Below are 14,415 nucleotides of genomic sequence, written 5' to 3' on the forward strand. Positions count from 1 at the left end.
CATGCTGTTCTTCAATGGTCAGGACTCCCACAGGACCACCACAGAGCAGGTATTATTTGGGTGGTGGATCATTCTCAGCACTGCAGTGACAATGACATGGTGGTGGTGTGTTAGTGTGTGTTGTGCTGGTCTGAGTGGATCACACACAGCAGTGCTGCTGGAGTTTTTAAATACCGTGTCCACTCACTGTCCACTCTATTAGACACTCCTACCTAGTTGGTCCACCTTGTAGATGTAAAGTCAGAGACGATCGCTCATCTATTGCTGCTGTTTGAGTTGGTCATCTTCTAGATCTTCATCACTGGTCACAGGACGCTGCCCACGGGGCGCTGTTGGCTGGATATATTTGGTTGGTGGACTATTCTCAGTCCAGCAGTGACAGTGAGGTGTTTAAAAACTCCATCAGTGCTGCTGTGTCTTATCCACTCAGACCAGCACAACACACACTAACACACCACCACCATGTCAGTGTCACTGCAGTGCTGAGAATGACCCACCACCTAAATAATACCTACTCTGAAGTGGTCCTGTGGGGGTCCTGACAATTGAAGAACAGGGTGAAAGGGGGCTAACAAAGCATGCAGAGAAACAGATGAACTACAGTCAGTAATGGAGTACAGTCAGTTATTGTAGAACTACAAAGTATATATATATATATATATATATATATATATATATATATATATATATATATATATATATATATATATATATATATATATATATATATATATATATATATATATATATATATATATATACGTATATATACAGTGAAGCCCGAAATTATTCATACCCCTGGCAAATTTTGACTTAAAGTTACTTTTATTCAACCAGCAATTTTTTTTTTGACCAGAAATGACACAGGTGTCTTCCAGAAGATAATAAGACGATGTACAAGAGGCATCATTATGGAAAAAAATATTTCCCAGCTTTTATTTACATTTGAACAAAAAGGGGCATGTCCAAAATTATTCATACCCTTTGCAAACTGTCACAGTCTATGGGAAAATCCAAAGTTCTATACCATTCCAAATAGTCCAAGCTGTTTTCTAAAGCATCCTAATTACCCTGATTCATTGGGAACAGCTGTTGTAATCAACTCAACAGGTGAAAAACAGCAACTCTCTGCAGTTGGTTTGTGGACAGTCATGGCTAAGACAAAGGAGCTCACTAAGGACCTGCGGCTGTGCATTGTGGCAGCTCACAAGTCAGGAAAGGGCTATAAGGCCATAACTAAATGTTTTCAAGTTCCAGTGGCTACAGTGCAAAGTATTATTAAAAAATACAAGACATTCCGCACTGTGGAAAATCTCAGAGGACGTGGTCGGAAGCCAAAAGTGACACCTGTGCTGGCCAGGAGGATAGTGAGAGAGGTGAAAAAGAATCCAAGGATCACCACCAAGGCCATCCTGGTGAATCTGGGCTCTGCTGGTGGCAACGTCTCAAGGCAGACAGTCCAACGGACACTGCACACTGCTGGGTTCCACGGACGCAGACCAAGGAGGACGCCACTTCTCCAGAAAAGGCACACAAAAGCTCGCTTGGCCTTTGCAAATGCTCATCTGGACAAAGAAGAAGACTTCTGGTCTTCTGTTTTATGGTCAGATGAAACAAAAATTGAATTGTTTGGCCACAATGATGTATCCTTCATTTGGCGTAAAAAAGGAGAAGCCTTCAACCCTAAGAACACCATCCCCACTGTCAAACATGGTGGTGGGAACCTAATGATTTGGGGGTGTTTTTCAGCCAATGGACCAGGGAACCTAATCACAGTAAACGGCATCATGAAAAAAGATCAATACATCAAGATTCTCAACAACAACATCAGGCAGTCTGCAGAGAAACTTGGCCTTGGGCACCAGTGGACATTTCAGCACGACAACGACCCAAAACACACAGCAAAAGTGGTGAAGAAATGGTTAGCGAACAAAAACATTAACATTTTGCAGTGGCCCAGCCAGAGTCCTGACTTGAATCCAATTGAGAATCTGTGGAGGGAGCTAAAGATCAGGGTGATGACAAGGAGACCCTCCAACCTGAAAGAGTTGGAGCTCATCGCTAAAGATGAATGGGCAAAAATACCAGTGGAGACATGCAAAAAGCTGGTCAGCAATTATAGGAAGCGTTTGATTGCTGTAATAGCCAATAAAGGCTTTTCTATTAATTATTGAGAAGGGTATGAATAATTTTGGACATGCCACTTTTTGTTCAAATGTAAATAAAAGCTGAGAAATATTTTTTTCCATAATGATGCCTCTTGTACATCGTCTTATTATCTTCTGGGAGACGCCTGTGTCATTTCCGGTCCAAAAAAAAAATTGCTGGTTGAATAAAAGTAACTTTAAGTCAAAATTTGCCAGGGGTATGAATAATTTCGGGCTTCACTGTGTGTATATATATATATATATATATATATATATATATATATATATATATATATATATATATATTGCTGGTTGTATATATATATATGTATATATATATACATATATATACATATATATATACAGTGTATCACAAAAGTGAGTACACCCCTCACATTTCTGCAGATATTTAAGTATATCTTTTCATGGGACAACACTGACAAAATGACACTTTGAGACAATGAAAAGTAGTCTGTGTGCAGCTTATATAACAGTGTAAATTTATTCTTCCCTCAAAATAACTCAATATACAGCCATTAATGTCTAAACCACCGGCAACAAAAGTGAGTACACCCCTAAGAGACTACACCCCTAAATGTCCAAATTGAGCACTGCTTGTCATTTTCCCTCCAAAATGTCATGTGATTTGTTAGTGTTACTAGGTCTCAGGTGTGCATAGGGAGCAGGTGTGTTCAATTTAGTAGTACAGCTCTCACACTCTCTCATACTGGTCACTGAAAGTTCCAACATGGCACCTCATGGCAAAGAACTCTCTGAGGATCTTAAAAGACGAATTGTTGCGCTACATGAAGATGGCCAAGGCTACAAGAAGATTGCCAACACCCTGAAACTGAGCTGCAGCACAGTGGCCAAGATCATCCAGCATTTTAAAAGAGCAGGGTCCACTCAGAACAGACCTCGCGTTGGTCGTCCAAAGAAGCTGAGTGCACGTGCTCAGCGTCACATCCAACTGCTGTCTTTGAAAGATAGGTGCAGGAGTGCTGTCAGCATTGCTGCAGAGATTGAAAAGGTGGGGGGTCAGCCTGTCAGTGCTCAGACCATACGCCGCACACTACATCAAATTGGTCTGCATGGCTGTCACCCCAGAAGGAAGCCTCTTCTGAAGTCTCTACACAAGAAAGCCCGCAAACTGTTTGCTGAAGACATGTCAACAAAGGACATGGATTACTGGAACCATGTACTATGGTCTGATGAGACCAATATTAATTTGTTTGGTTCAGATGGTCTCAAGCATGTGTGGCGGCAATCAGGTGAGGAGTACAAAGATAAGTGTGTCATGCCTACAGTCAAGCATGGTGGTGGGAATGCCATGGTCTGGGGATGCATGAGTGCAGCAAGTGTTGGGGAGTTACATTTCATTGAGGGACACATGAACTCCAATATGTACTGTGAAATACTGAGCAGAGCATGATCCCCTCCCTCCAGAAACTGGGTCGCAGGGCAGTGTTCCAGCATGATAATGACTCCAAACACACCTCTAAGACGACCACTGCTTTATTGAAGAGGCTGAGGGTAAAGGTGATGGACTGGCCAAGCATGTCTCCAGACCTAAACCCAATAGAACATCTTTGGGGCATCCTCAAGCGGAAGGTGGAGGAGCGCAAAGTCTCGAATATCCGCCAGCTCCGTGATGTCGTCATGGAGGAGTGAAAAAGCATTCCAGTGGCAACCTGTGAAGCTCTGGTAAACTCCATGCCCAGGAGAGTTAAGGCAGTTCTGGGAAATAATGGTGGCCACACAAAATATTGACACTTCAGGAACTTTCACTAAGGGGTGTACTCACTTTTGTTGCCGGTGGTTTAGACATTAATGGCTGTATATTGAGTTATTTTGAGGGAAGAATAAATTTACACTGTTATATAAGCTGCACACAGACTACTTTTCATTGTGTCAAAGTGTCATTTTGTTAGTGTTGTCAAATGAAAAGATATACTTAAATATCTGCAGAAATGTGAGGGGTGTACTCACTTTTGTGATACACTGTATATATATATATATATATATATATATATATATATATATATATATATATATATATATATATATATATATATATATATATATATATAGATAGATAGATAGATAGATAGATAGATAGATAGATAGATAGATAGATAGATAGATAGATAGATAGATAGATAGATAGATAGATAGATAGATAGATAGATATTTCATTCATGCTTTTTTTTTCCTTTTTCTCCCAATTTAGTACAGTCAACTCATCTTCCGCTGCTGGAGACTCCGGTTGCGTTCAAGGAAAGTGTCGGCCTCAAGCTCCCTCCGACATGTGTGCAGTCCACAATCCCTTCTTATTCGTCCATACCTTTCAGTGAATTCTTGCGTGAGCCTAGAATTCATGTGCGGAGAGCCCCGCCCTGATACAGGCCTTGGGCTACTAACCTGGGTCCATTTTTCAGTCCGGTCTTTTTCCCACCCTTCAGACTTTAATAGCCAATTTTGTCTGCTGATAGGATTGCCAACTATACCCGCTAGGGGGGGGGGGGGGGCATTTTTATTACTCACTGAGCACTTTATTAGGTTCACCCAACTGGTCGGTAATCCTTCATGAACCACCAAACAGACCAATTTTGTAGATACAAATTACCTACTTAAGCCCATCTGTTGCACTGTACACTGTCACCCGCTGAAGACATTTATTAGTTAAAACAAACCCCCGGAGGACACCCAATGACTAGATGGTATTTGGATTAGGCCATCATTACTGTACCACTCCATAAGTAAATAGATTTATATGATGACCCCCAGTCCATGCTCTTACTGCCATTAAGCTTGAGTGATCCAGCAGTAAAACACACAAGCCTACCACCACTGAGATCCGAGGATCAAATCTTACAGCGCTATTAGCCAGTTGGGTGTCTACATACGGGACAGTGGTAGCCTAGTGGGTAGAGCTTTGGGCTATCAACCGGAAGATTGGTGGTTTAAATCCAGGCTCTGCTATGCAGCCACTGTTGGGCCCTTGAGCAAGACCCTTAACCCTGTCTGCTCCAGGGGCGCCGTACGATGGCTGACCCCAGCTCTGACCCCAGCTTCCAAACCAGCTGGGATATGCATATATACATGCATATGTACAGTATATATGACAAATAAAGTATATCATCTTCCTTCTTCTTCTACACAGACATGACTGGCTATGATTTTAGGGGGGTATGATAGAACAGCCCAGCCATTGAGAGGTGATAAAAAAATAAGGTGGGTATGTCTATGTATTTATGTATTAATATGTATATGTAAATATAGTCAAAGTGCTTAGCCATTGGGCGGTGCACTTGTGAGGCAGGGGTAGCTCAGAGGTTAAGGTACAGGACTAGTAAGGTTGGTCGGAAGGTTGCTGGTTCAAGCCCCACATCTGCCAGCTTACCATTGGTGGGTCCTTGAGCAAGGTCCTTATCCCTCAATTGCTTTCAATGTATACAGTCTCAATTGTAAGACGCTTTGGATAAATGAGTCAGCTAAATGCCAAAAATGTAAATGTAAATGTGAGTGCGCTCCTGACTCCTGAGGCAAGTAATCAAACTTTATTTACAATGAGGATATAAAGTAACATAAAAAGGTTAGGTAAGACACAAAGTATTAGATATAGAGATCTATACCTCTTCTGTATCTTGCTTAGAAGACTGCTTAATGGAGCCTCTGGATAAAAACACCTAAATAATAGTAAACAAGAAAGGGTTATAAGCAAATAATTGTAACCAAATACTACTATGGTGTTTTAATGTAGTACACTATTGTTACGATTAAATAATAATGGTCAAACTAGAATGTTCACTTTACCTCTTTTTCTGACACTGAAATCAGCATCACAAAGTTGTCAGGAAAAACTCCATTTTTGCCATTCAACTCTCCTCTCCACCAACCCGGCTCCCCCGTGTCCTAAAGGCAGACATAGAGCAAAGACAGTGTTCATGAACCCGGGTTTTCTTAAGTGGTTCTTAAGCACATTATAACCCCAAATAACTGTGGATTTAAAACCAATCCTGGTGGTCTTGATACAAAGCTAAAAAAAATGAGAACCATGCAGCACTGGCCCACACCAACCAAGCTTAAACAGCTGTACAGTTCCTTAAAGGCTTTGCAGAAAAAGCTGCACCGTTGGACCAGCTCAGTGAATAGCGCCGGTTATGAGTGGGCATCGAAATGAGAGGCGGTGTTCCAGCACCTACTGACAGCTCTCATCACCGCACCTATCCTGGTACTCTTGAAGCCCGACACAGTTTATTAAAAATAGTGGTGCCAGCAACAGACAACACTGCTGTCTCAAGTGTAACACGACGAGGAACGTGTCATTGCATATGTCGATCGACGGCTCTCCAGACCCAAGCGAAATGACTGTGTTACTGAGTCATGCCATCACTGTGAGAGGCTGGATGCTATCCTGGACAGTGGGAAAATGTGTTAATGGTCGGTGTGGCGGCACTGAGTGTCACCTCGAATGAGCTGAAAATGCTCAGGAGTTCAACCCAGAGCTGTCGACTTAACGGCTGTGACTCATCGCAGGCTGATCATGAAAGGCATAGTGGTCCCAGCGTGATCACCTAGTAAAGCAAAACAGTAAACTGTACTGACGCAGGGTAGACCCGGTCTCAGACACCAAAGTCTGGCAGCTAGTGCCTCATAGCCTGAGTAACAGAGTTTAGTGTTGCATTTTGCAACATCACATCCTGTGTTTGGTTTGTTTTCATATTCCCTTATTGTAACCCCAAAGCTCTATTACTGGCCTACACTCTGCATGCAGTTTATGCTTAATCAAAATTGTGATGGTTGTATGATTTAAGTATTTACAAATACTGCATTATTTAATTACAAACCCAAATCAGAAAAAGTTGGGACAGCATGGAAAAAGCAAATAATAAAAAAAAAAAACAGAGTTTTTTGCTTTGACTTTTATTTGATTGCAGACAGGATGAACCTGAGACACTTTATGTTTTATCTGCTCAACTTCATATCATTTATTAATAAACATCCATTCCTGCATTTCAGGCCTGCAACACATTCCAAACATGCAGCTATTGTTGAGTGGTGGTTCTTGATGCAGTGCCGTCTGAGGGATCGAAGATCACGAGCAATCAGCTTAAGCTTGCGCCCTTGGCCTTTACGTACTGAAATTCCTCCTCATTCCTTGAATGGTTTAATGATATTATGTACTGTAGAGGGAGAAATATGCAAATCCCTTCCAATCTTTCTTTGAGGTACATTGTTTTTACATTTCAATCATAAAAATTTCAACACATTCATTGACAAACTGGAGATCCTCTGATCATATTTGCTCATCAAAGACTCAGCCCTTCCTGGTTGCTGCTTTTGTACCAAACCATGAATACAATCACCTGTTGACATCACCTGTTTGGAATGACATCATTATTTAGTTTTTTACTAGCTCTAAATTGGCCATGTTCCAACTTTTTTGGAATGTGTTGCAGGCCTGAAATGCAGGAATGGAGGTATATTAATAAATGAAATGAAGTTGAACAGATAAAACATTCAAACTGTCTGCAATCAAATAAAAGTTAAAGTAAATGTAAGGAACACTGAATTTTTATTTTATTTGCATTTTCCATTCTGTCCCAACTCTTTCTGATTTGGGGTTGTACAGCAATACCTGTAGCCAGGGCCGGCGCTAGGGGGGGGGCTGAGGGGGGCATTGCCCCCCCAAGCACAATGCAAGCAACGGCTATTTTTAAAATTATCTCTGAACCAATCACAAAAATGCATTTTGTTTTACAGTGTGAAGATATTTCCTTGCTTATTCCTGATTGGCTCTTTGAGTCATATAAAAATCGGCAGACTGCCCCAAACAGTTCAGTTCGGCAGTATATGTTCTGTTAGTGTGAGCGAGAGGCAGGTATACTGGTAAACACTTTTTTTTTTACAGAATTAGTATTCTTTTGTTTTCTTTATATTTTAATTTCCCAATAATATAAATATTCTCACTCATTCCTATTTCCACGTTTGAATATTCTCAGTCTGTGTGTAGGTACATTTGTCAGCTTTGACTTAAATTTGTATTAAAGCCTTTCAAGAAATAGAGTTGTTCTATTAGTAATGGCAATTTAATTAAGGGGGCGTATTAAAATGAAATACAATTAGATAATCTTTTTTCTCCATTTACATAATCAACATGTATTTTTTAATCATTGGGTTTTAAGTTTAAGTTCGAAAACATGCATTTTTATTTCTTTACCTCATACATCACTTTAAGCCAGTATCAATAGCTTGGCTGTCATCATTCATGCACAAATCAAGCCTTGAATATATTTCTGGCTTCAAAAACATGACTATCAACATGCCCCCTCATTAGGTTTTACTGCCCCCCCAAGCAAAGCAGTCCAGAACCGGGGCTGCCTGTAGCTCATCTGGTCTGATACTAATTTAAAATGTTAGACCTGTATTAGGAGAGCACTAGCGATATGACTGCTGTAAATCCTATTGCTGACCACTAGATGGGGGTAAAAGCTTAAAGAAAAAGAAACAGCCCGGTTGTAGGGCATTTTCTTGTTTATTCTTTTTTAAAGTAATTTTAGATAGCATGGTATATCACACTCACAACCTGCAGCCGAGAACAGGTGTTGACAACACACAGGCCTACAGTTAAAATATATATAATTCTAGGGTGACCATGAGTGACATCCGGCAGGGACTTGTCCAGGCTTCAGCTTTAGTAGTCTTTGCACTGACTTCACCTTTCTCTTTAAATCTTTCTTGCACTTCTTTTTAAAATGCCCAAGTGCAAATGAAAATTCACAGACAAATAACAGAAAAAAAATCTTGTTTTTGTCTTGGTCGGGATCCTCGGGAAGCAGAATGCATGATATGTAATGCTGGCATGTACGTGGCAGTGTTAAAAGTTTAAGCTATTTCAGAAAAACACAAAACTGCAGCTAAAGACGTGAGCTAAAGAGTTAGTCAGGTAAATAAACGATTTTGTGAGATCGGGTAAAACAGAAGAGAAGCTGTTACAGCTGCAGAGGGACTTCTTGAATGTCACACCACAAAGCATCACAACAGCTACAGATTTAGTTTGTTTGGGTTTATTGCCATATTAGCAACACATTGGCTATTTTATGGCATAGACATTTTTTTTTTAGATCCTTACTATTAGAAATTTATTAAAAACATGTGAAAATAAATAGTAAAAATTAATATAAAAAGTAATAGTAAAAAATATGCTCAGATAATTTGTTTAAAATTTAGACTTTCTAAAAAAATTAAGAATTTTAGATGGAGAAATCTTCTCGAACAGTTCTTGTATGTTCTCAACCCTGTAAAAATGGTCTCTGATGGCTGAAACTGTAGGACATTCTAAAAAAATGTGTTTGATTGTTTGGGGTGTACCACAGAATTGACGGGTTGGTGCCTGCTCGCCAACCAGCAGGTGTCGGTGGGTGAGGGCAGTATTGCCGATTCGCCACCTGGTAATAATTGTCTGGTCGTGCCTATTTAAGAAAAATCGATTGTGTTTAATGTTGAGGTTTGGAGTTATTTCATACAGTTCGTTTTGAGTATTGGTGGACCAGTCTTCTTGCCATTTTATTTTACAGTAGTTTTTGATTTCTGGGTAAGCATCAGTCTTTGGGATGTATCTCCAAGCAATATCTTTGTTTCTTGCTTCCTTTGCCAAGCTGTCTGCTTTTTCATTTCCCTCTATACCAGGGATGGGCAATTAAATTTCCGAAAGGGCCACATAAGAAACTGGGACTGTTGTGGAGGGCCGGACCAATAAGGTGAACTTAATTCTGCTCAATATTAGTTAAGGGCCAGCAGCAACCTGGTGGTGGTGGGGCTTGAACCAGCGACCTTCTGGTTACTAGTCCAGTACGTACCTTAAGCACTAGGCTACAACTGCTCACTCTTTATTAAAAGCAGTAAATTGTACAGTTCTAATAAGCTGTTAATGTTTAGATGTTACAATCAGACAATTAGAAGTAGGCAGAGTAAAAGCATCAACATTATTTTACTATTTAAACAAACAAATGTAAAAAAAAACAAATGTGAACAAAATGTGCAGGTTTTTAAACTTTACACTATTTAGTTTTGAGTCTAATTACATCATTTGTTTTTCAGTCCTTTGTTATTGTTGGATATTCTTATTAAAATCACAAAGCTGGTCCTGACTGCTTCAGTTCTGGTTGTGTTAAACTTTATAACAAGTCCTTGCTGCTTGCAGTTTAGTTAGTGAAGCTTCAGGTGTGACGCTCCGCATCGTTCATGTATTTCTCAGTTTAGTACCATAACAGCGATTTAAACCCTAAATTGTGATCGTTAAACAGCTTCAAATCTGACTTCAGTAAATAAATACTTCAGAAGTTCACGTCTTGTTAAAAACTCCACCGTCAGTCACACTCAGTTCTGTTCGCATCACGGTGAAGCCCGATACACTCGCGCACACGAAAATGAAACTTGCGGATATTTAAAGACACAGCGCTCCCGTCAAAAACAATCCTGTTATATTGCATGTTTGATGTACATTTATTTACATCTAATTTTTAATTGCCCCGAACCTCATGCGGGCCGGTTGGGGATGTCTCAATGTACAATGCCCAGGTCTGCTCTATACCATAATGACTTGGAATCCAGCAGTCAACAGCTACAGATCAATAGACTGCATGCCTGCCTTGTTAAAAAGACTTTCACTGATTATGACGCTCTACTGATTGACTATTTTATTTGTTATTATTATTGTTTAGGGCTAAACGCTGGAGGGGAATAAGATTATCTGACCATAAAGGCATTTGTTAGTTGTCTTGTTAAGGAGTAGCTGTTTATGTATTAAAGTTTAATACCATAGTTGCCTGGTTATTGATGCATTTGTCTATATTTTAACCCCTACCCCATACACACTGCCATGGTGCCACCAGTTACATTAAATTACTTTGCCAAGTAATTTGTGAAGGAAGTACTGGAGACGAACTCCAGGGCTATGTTGTTGGGAGCTGTGAGCTTCCAGCAGGGTCTCCAAAGAGCCCACGTAACCCGACCAAGCTCAGCCCAAAGAAGGCAAAGTGAAAAGATCATGTGGACCCACAACCTGCAAATAAGGGACCCCTGGCAGCATCAACCTAGGCAGCAGAAGCAAGTACATCTAAAATGTAGATGTAGAGGTCAGTCATTTTATTGGCTCACCTTGCTCAGTAAATGAATGATGTCTCCCTCCTTAAAGTCGAGCTCGTCCTGATTGGTAGCCTCATAATTAAAGGTGGCCTTGCAGTATTCTGTGGACAACAACAAGTGATAAAAATGTTAAGCAAGCAGAGCTGGTCCATTGTACTGACCATTAACAGGGTCTCCTGGTACCTAGTCCTGTCGTTCAAAACATATCTCAAACAAGACTGACAGTCTGAAGAGGGATTTAGAAAAAGTTGGGGAACACTGGTGTGTGCTGTGTAAACATTGTACTAAACAATGTTAACTGCGGTGGCTGGATGCTTACCTTTACCATTGCTCTCTCCATCTTTCTCTACTTTCTGAGCATTTGGTGTGCCTAAATGGTCACGTTTAGCAGCAGATGGTAACGATGGGATTGGCTAAAATGAAGCAGAAGCACAGATGGGTTTACTGCTATAATAAAAACAAAACCTGCATTAAAGCAAAAGCAAAGCAAACTGCACATTGCTAAGAAATGAAGGAATTCTTAAGTCACTTGGATGAGTGATGTAACGTATCTCCATACCAAACTTTGTGTCCAGATGAACCGATTCTGGACTGGTCAGTGAATACTGACACTTTACACACTTTCTTAGAAGATTAAGGTCCTTTAATATATGCAAAAAACTCCTGCATATGTTTTATCAATCTGTCGTGGCCAGTGTTCTATTTTATGCTCTGCTTATGCTGTGCTGAGGTGGCAACATTAAGAAGAGAGTTGAAGCACGACTGGACAAACTGGTAGGCATTGAACTGGAACCACTGGTAACAGTGGCAGAAAGGAGGACACTGTGTAAACTTACTTCCATCATGGACAATGTCAGTCACCCACTACATACAGTTATCATTAAACAGGCTGCTGTCACAGGCTTAGAAGGTCCTTCGGCCCCAGAGCCATTAGGATCTACAACTCCACCAGACAGGGACAGCTGGATGTAGCTAAAGACTGAGGGTCCTAATTTACCGCCTTTAGCTTTGATTATGGCACACATTCGCTGTGGCATCGTTTCCACAAGCTTCTGCAATGTCACAACATTTATTTCTGTCCAGAGTTGCATTAATTTTTCCCCAAGATCTTGTATTGATGATGGGAGATTTGGACCACTGCACAAAGTCTTCTCCAGCACATCCCAAAGATTCTCAATGGGGTTCAGGTCTGGACTGTGGTGGCCAATCCATGTGTGAAAATGATGTCTCATGCTACCTGAACCACTCTCTCACAATTTGAGCCCGATGAATCTTGGCATTGTCATCTTGGAATATGCCCGTGCCATCAGGGAAGAAAAAATTCATTGATGGAATAACCTGGTCGTTCAGTATATTCAGGTAATCAGCTGACCTCTTTCTTTGGGTACATAACGTTGCTGAACCTAGACCTGACCAACTGCAGCAACCCCAGATCATAGCACTGCCCCCACAGGCTTGTACGGTAGGCACTAGGCATGATGGGTGCATCACTTCAGTTCTTACCCTGATGTGCCCATCACTCTGGAACAGGGCAAATCTGGACTCATCAGACCACATGACCTTCTTCCATTGCTCCAGAGTCCTATCTTTATGCTCCCTAGCAAATTGAAGCCGTTTTTGCCGGTTAGCCTCACTGACAAGTGGTTTCCTTAAAGCTACACAGCTGTTTAGTCCCAATCCCTTGAGTTCCCTTCGCATTGTGGTGTGGAAATGCTCTTACTTTCATTATTAAACATATCCCTGAGTTCTACTGTAGTTTTTCTACCATTTGATTTCACCAAACGTTTAAGTGATCGCCGATCACAATCATTCAAGATTTTTTTCAGACCACATTCCTTCCTCGAAGATGATGTTTCCCCACTGTCCTTCCACTTTTTAATAATGAGTTGGACAGTTCTTAACCTGATTTTAGTAGTTTCAGCAATCTCCTTAGATATTTTCTCTGCTTGATGCATGTCAATAATTTCACCCTTCTGAAACAGATTAACATCTTTTTCACGACCACAGGATGTGTCTTTCAACATGGTTGTTTAAGAAATGAGAAGCTACTCACTGCATCAGTTAGGGTTAAATAACTTGTTGCCAGCTGAAACAATCACCCATGCAGTAATTATCCAATGGGAGGCTCTTACCTATTTGCTTAGTTAAATCCAGGTGGTGACCTTTTTTTTGGCCAGGCAGTGTATATGTGTACGTATTTGCATATGTGAATATGTGTATATGTATGTATATGTGTATTTATGTGTATGTATATATAAGGCTATATTGGCCCAACTGTGCAATATTTGTCACGTCACTTTACTATTTAATAATTTAATTACTTTTCAATCTTTATACTGAAACTATACCTCACACATAGTCATTACAGTTACCAGTTATGCATTTTATGTACTTAGTTCTAGTTTTTCTGTTTGCTTTTGGTTTTGTACTGTACTGTTAATTATTTGTTGTATAATGCTACTGGGGCTTTAATTTCCTTCGGGATCAATAAAGTATCTATATCTGATTCAACTTTGTGGATATTATATTAAATGTTTTATGTTTAAGAGGCTTAGAAAGTCCAGAATCTTTCTGAGTCGAGTCTTGTCAAAAAGGTCCTTAAGACTATCAAGCACAATGCAAAGCGTCATAAGGACTGGTGTAAAGCATACCACCACTGGACTCTGAAGAAGTGGAAATAGGTTCTGTGGAGTAACGAATCACATTTCTCTATCTAGCAGTCTGATGGATCGATGAGTCTGGCCCATCATTTGGCAAACATCAGAGGAACATTACCTACCTGACTGCACTGTGCCAACTGTTAAGTTTGGTGGAGGAGGGATATGGGGTTATTTATCAGGGGTTGGTCTAGGCCCCTCAGTGAAGGGAATTGTATGCTTCTAACTTTGTGAAAACAGTTTGGGGAAGGCCCTTTTCTGTTTAGTTTGGTTTAGTGTTTAGTTTTTAACGCCATGTCTGCCCTTTGGGCCAAGTTCATGGCAGGAAAGGTTGTGATCTGTCTTTTATTTACTTATTTCATTTGACTTAGAGAAGTTATGTCTGTTGTCTATGTATATTCATTTATATGTGTTGCTTCAGTTTTGTTAATGACAGGAATTTTAGGAGTGTTGTTGCTTTT

At 40.3% G+C, this 14,415-nt stretch overlaps 1 protein-coding gene across 1 annotated transcript in view; it reads right to left on the reverse strand.

Moving 5' to 3' along the window:
* Positions 1 to 14,415, reverse strand: part of cd2ap (CD2-associated protein) — a 124,168-nt gene that overhangs the window by 43,456 nt on the left and 66,297 nt on the right. Inside the window, exons 7-10 of the mRNA XM_063002044.1 lie at positions 11,617 to 11,710; positions 11,310 to 11,398; positions 5,964 to 6,062; positions 5,783 to 5,836 (exon numbers count right to left, since the gene is read on the reverse strand). Coding sequence (XP_062858114.1) covers positions 5,783 to 5,836; positions 5,964 to 6,062; positions 11,310 to 11,398; positions 11,617 to 11,710 — 336 coding nt within the window. The remainder of the gene's footprint in view (positions 1 to 5,782; positions 5,837 to 5,963; positions 6,063 to 11,309; positions 11,399 to 11,616; positions 11,711 to 14,415) is intronic.

This window comes from Trichomycterus rosablanca, chromosome 9 (genome assembly GCF_030014385.1).
Source record: "Trichomycterus rosablanca isolate fTriRos1 chromosome 9, fTriRos1.hap1, whole genome shotgun sequence".
In the NCBI taxonomy this organism is placed as follows: Eukaryota; Metazoa; Chordata; class Actinopteri; order Siluriformes; family Trichomycteridae; genus Trichomycterus; species Trichomycterus rosablanca.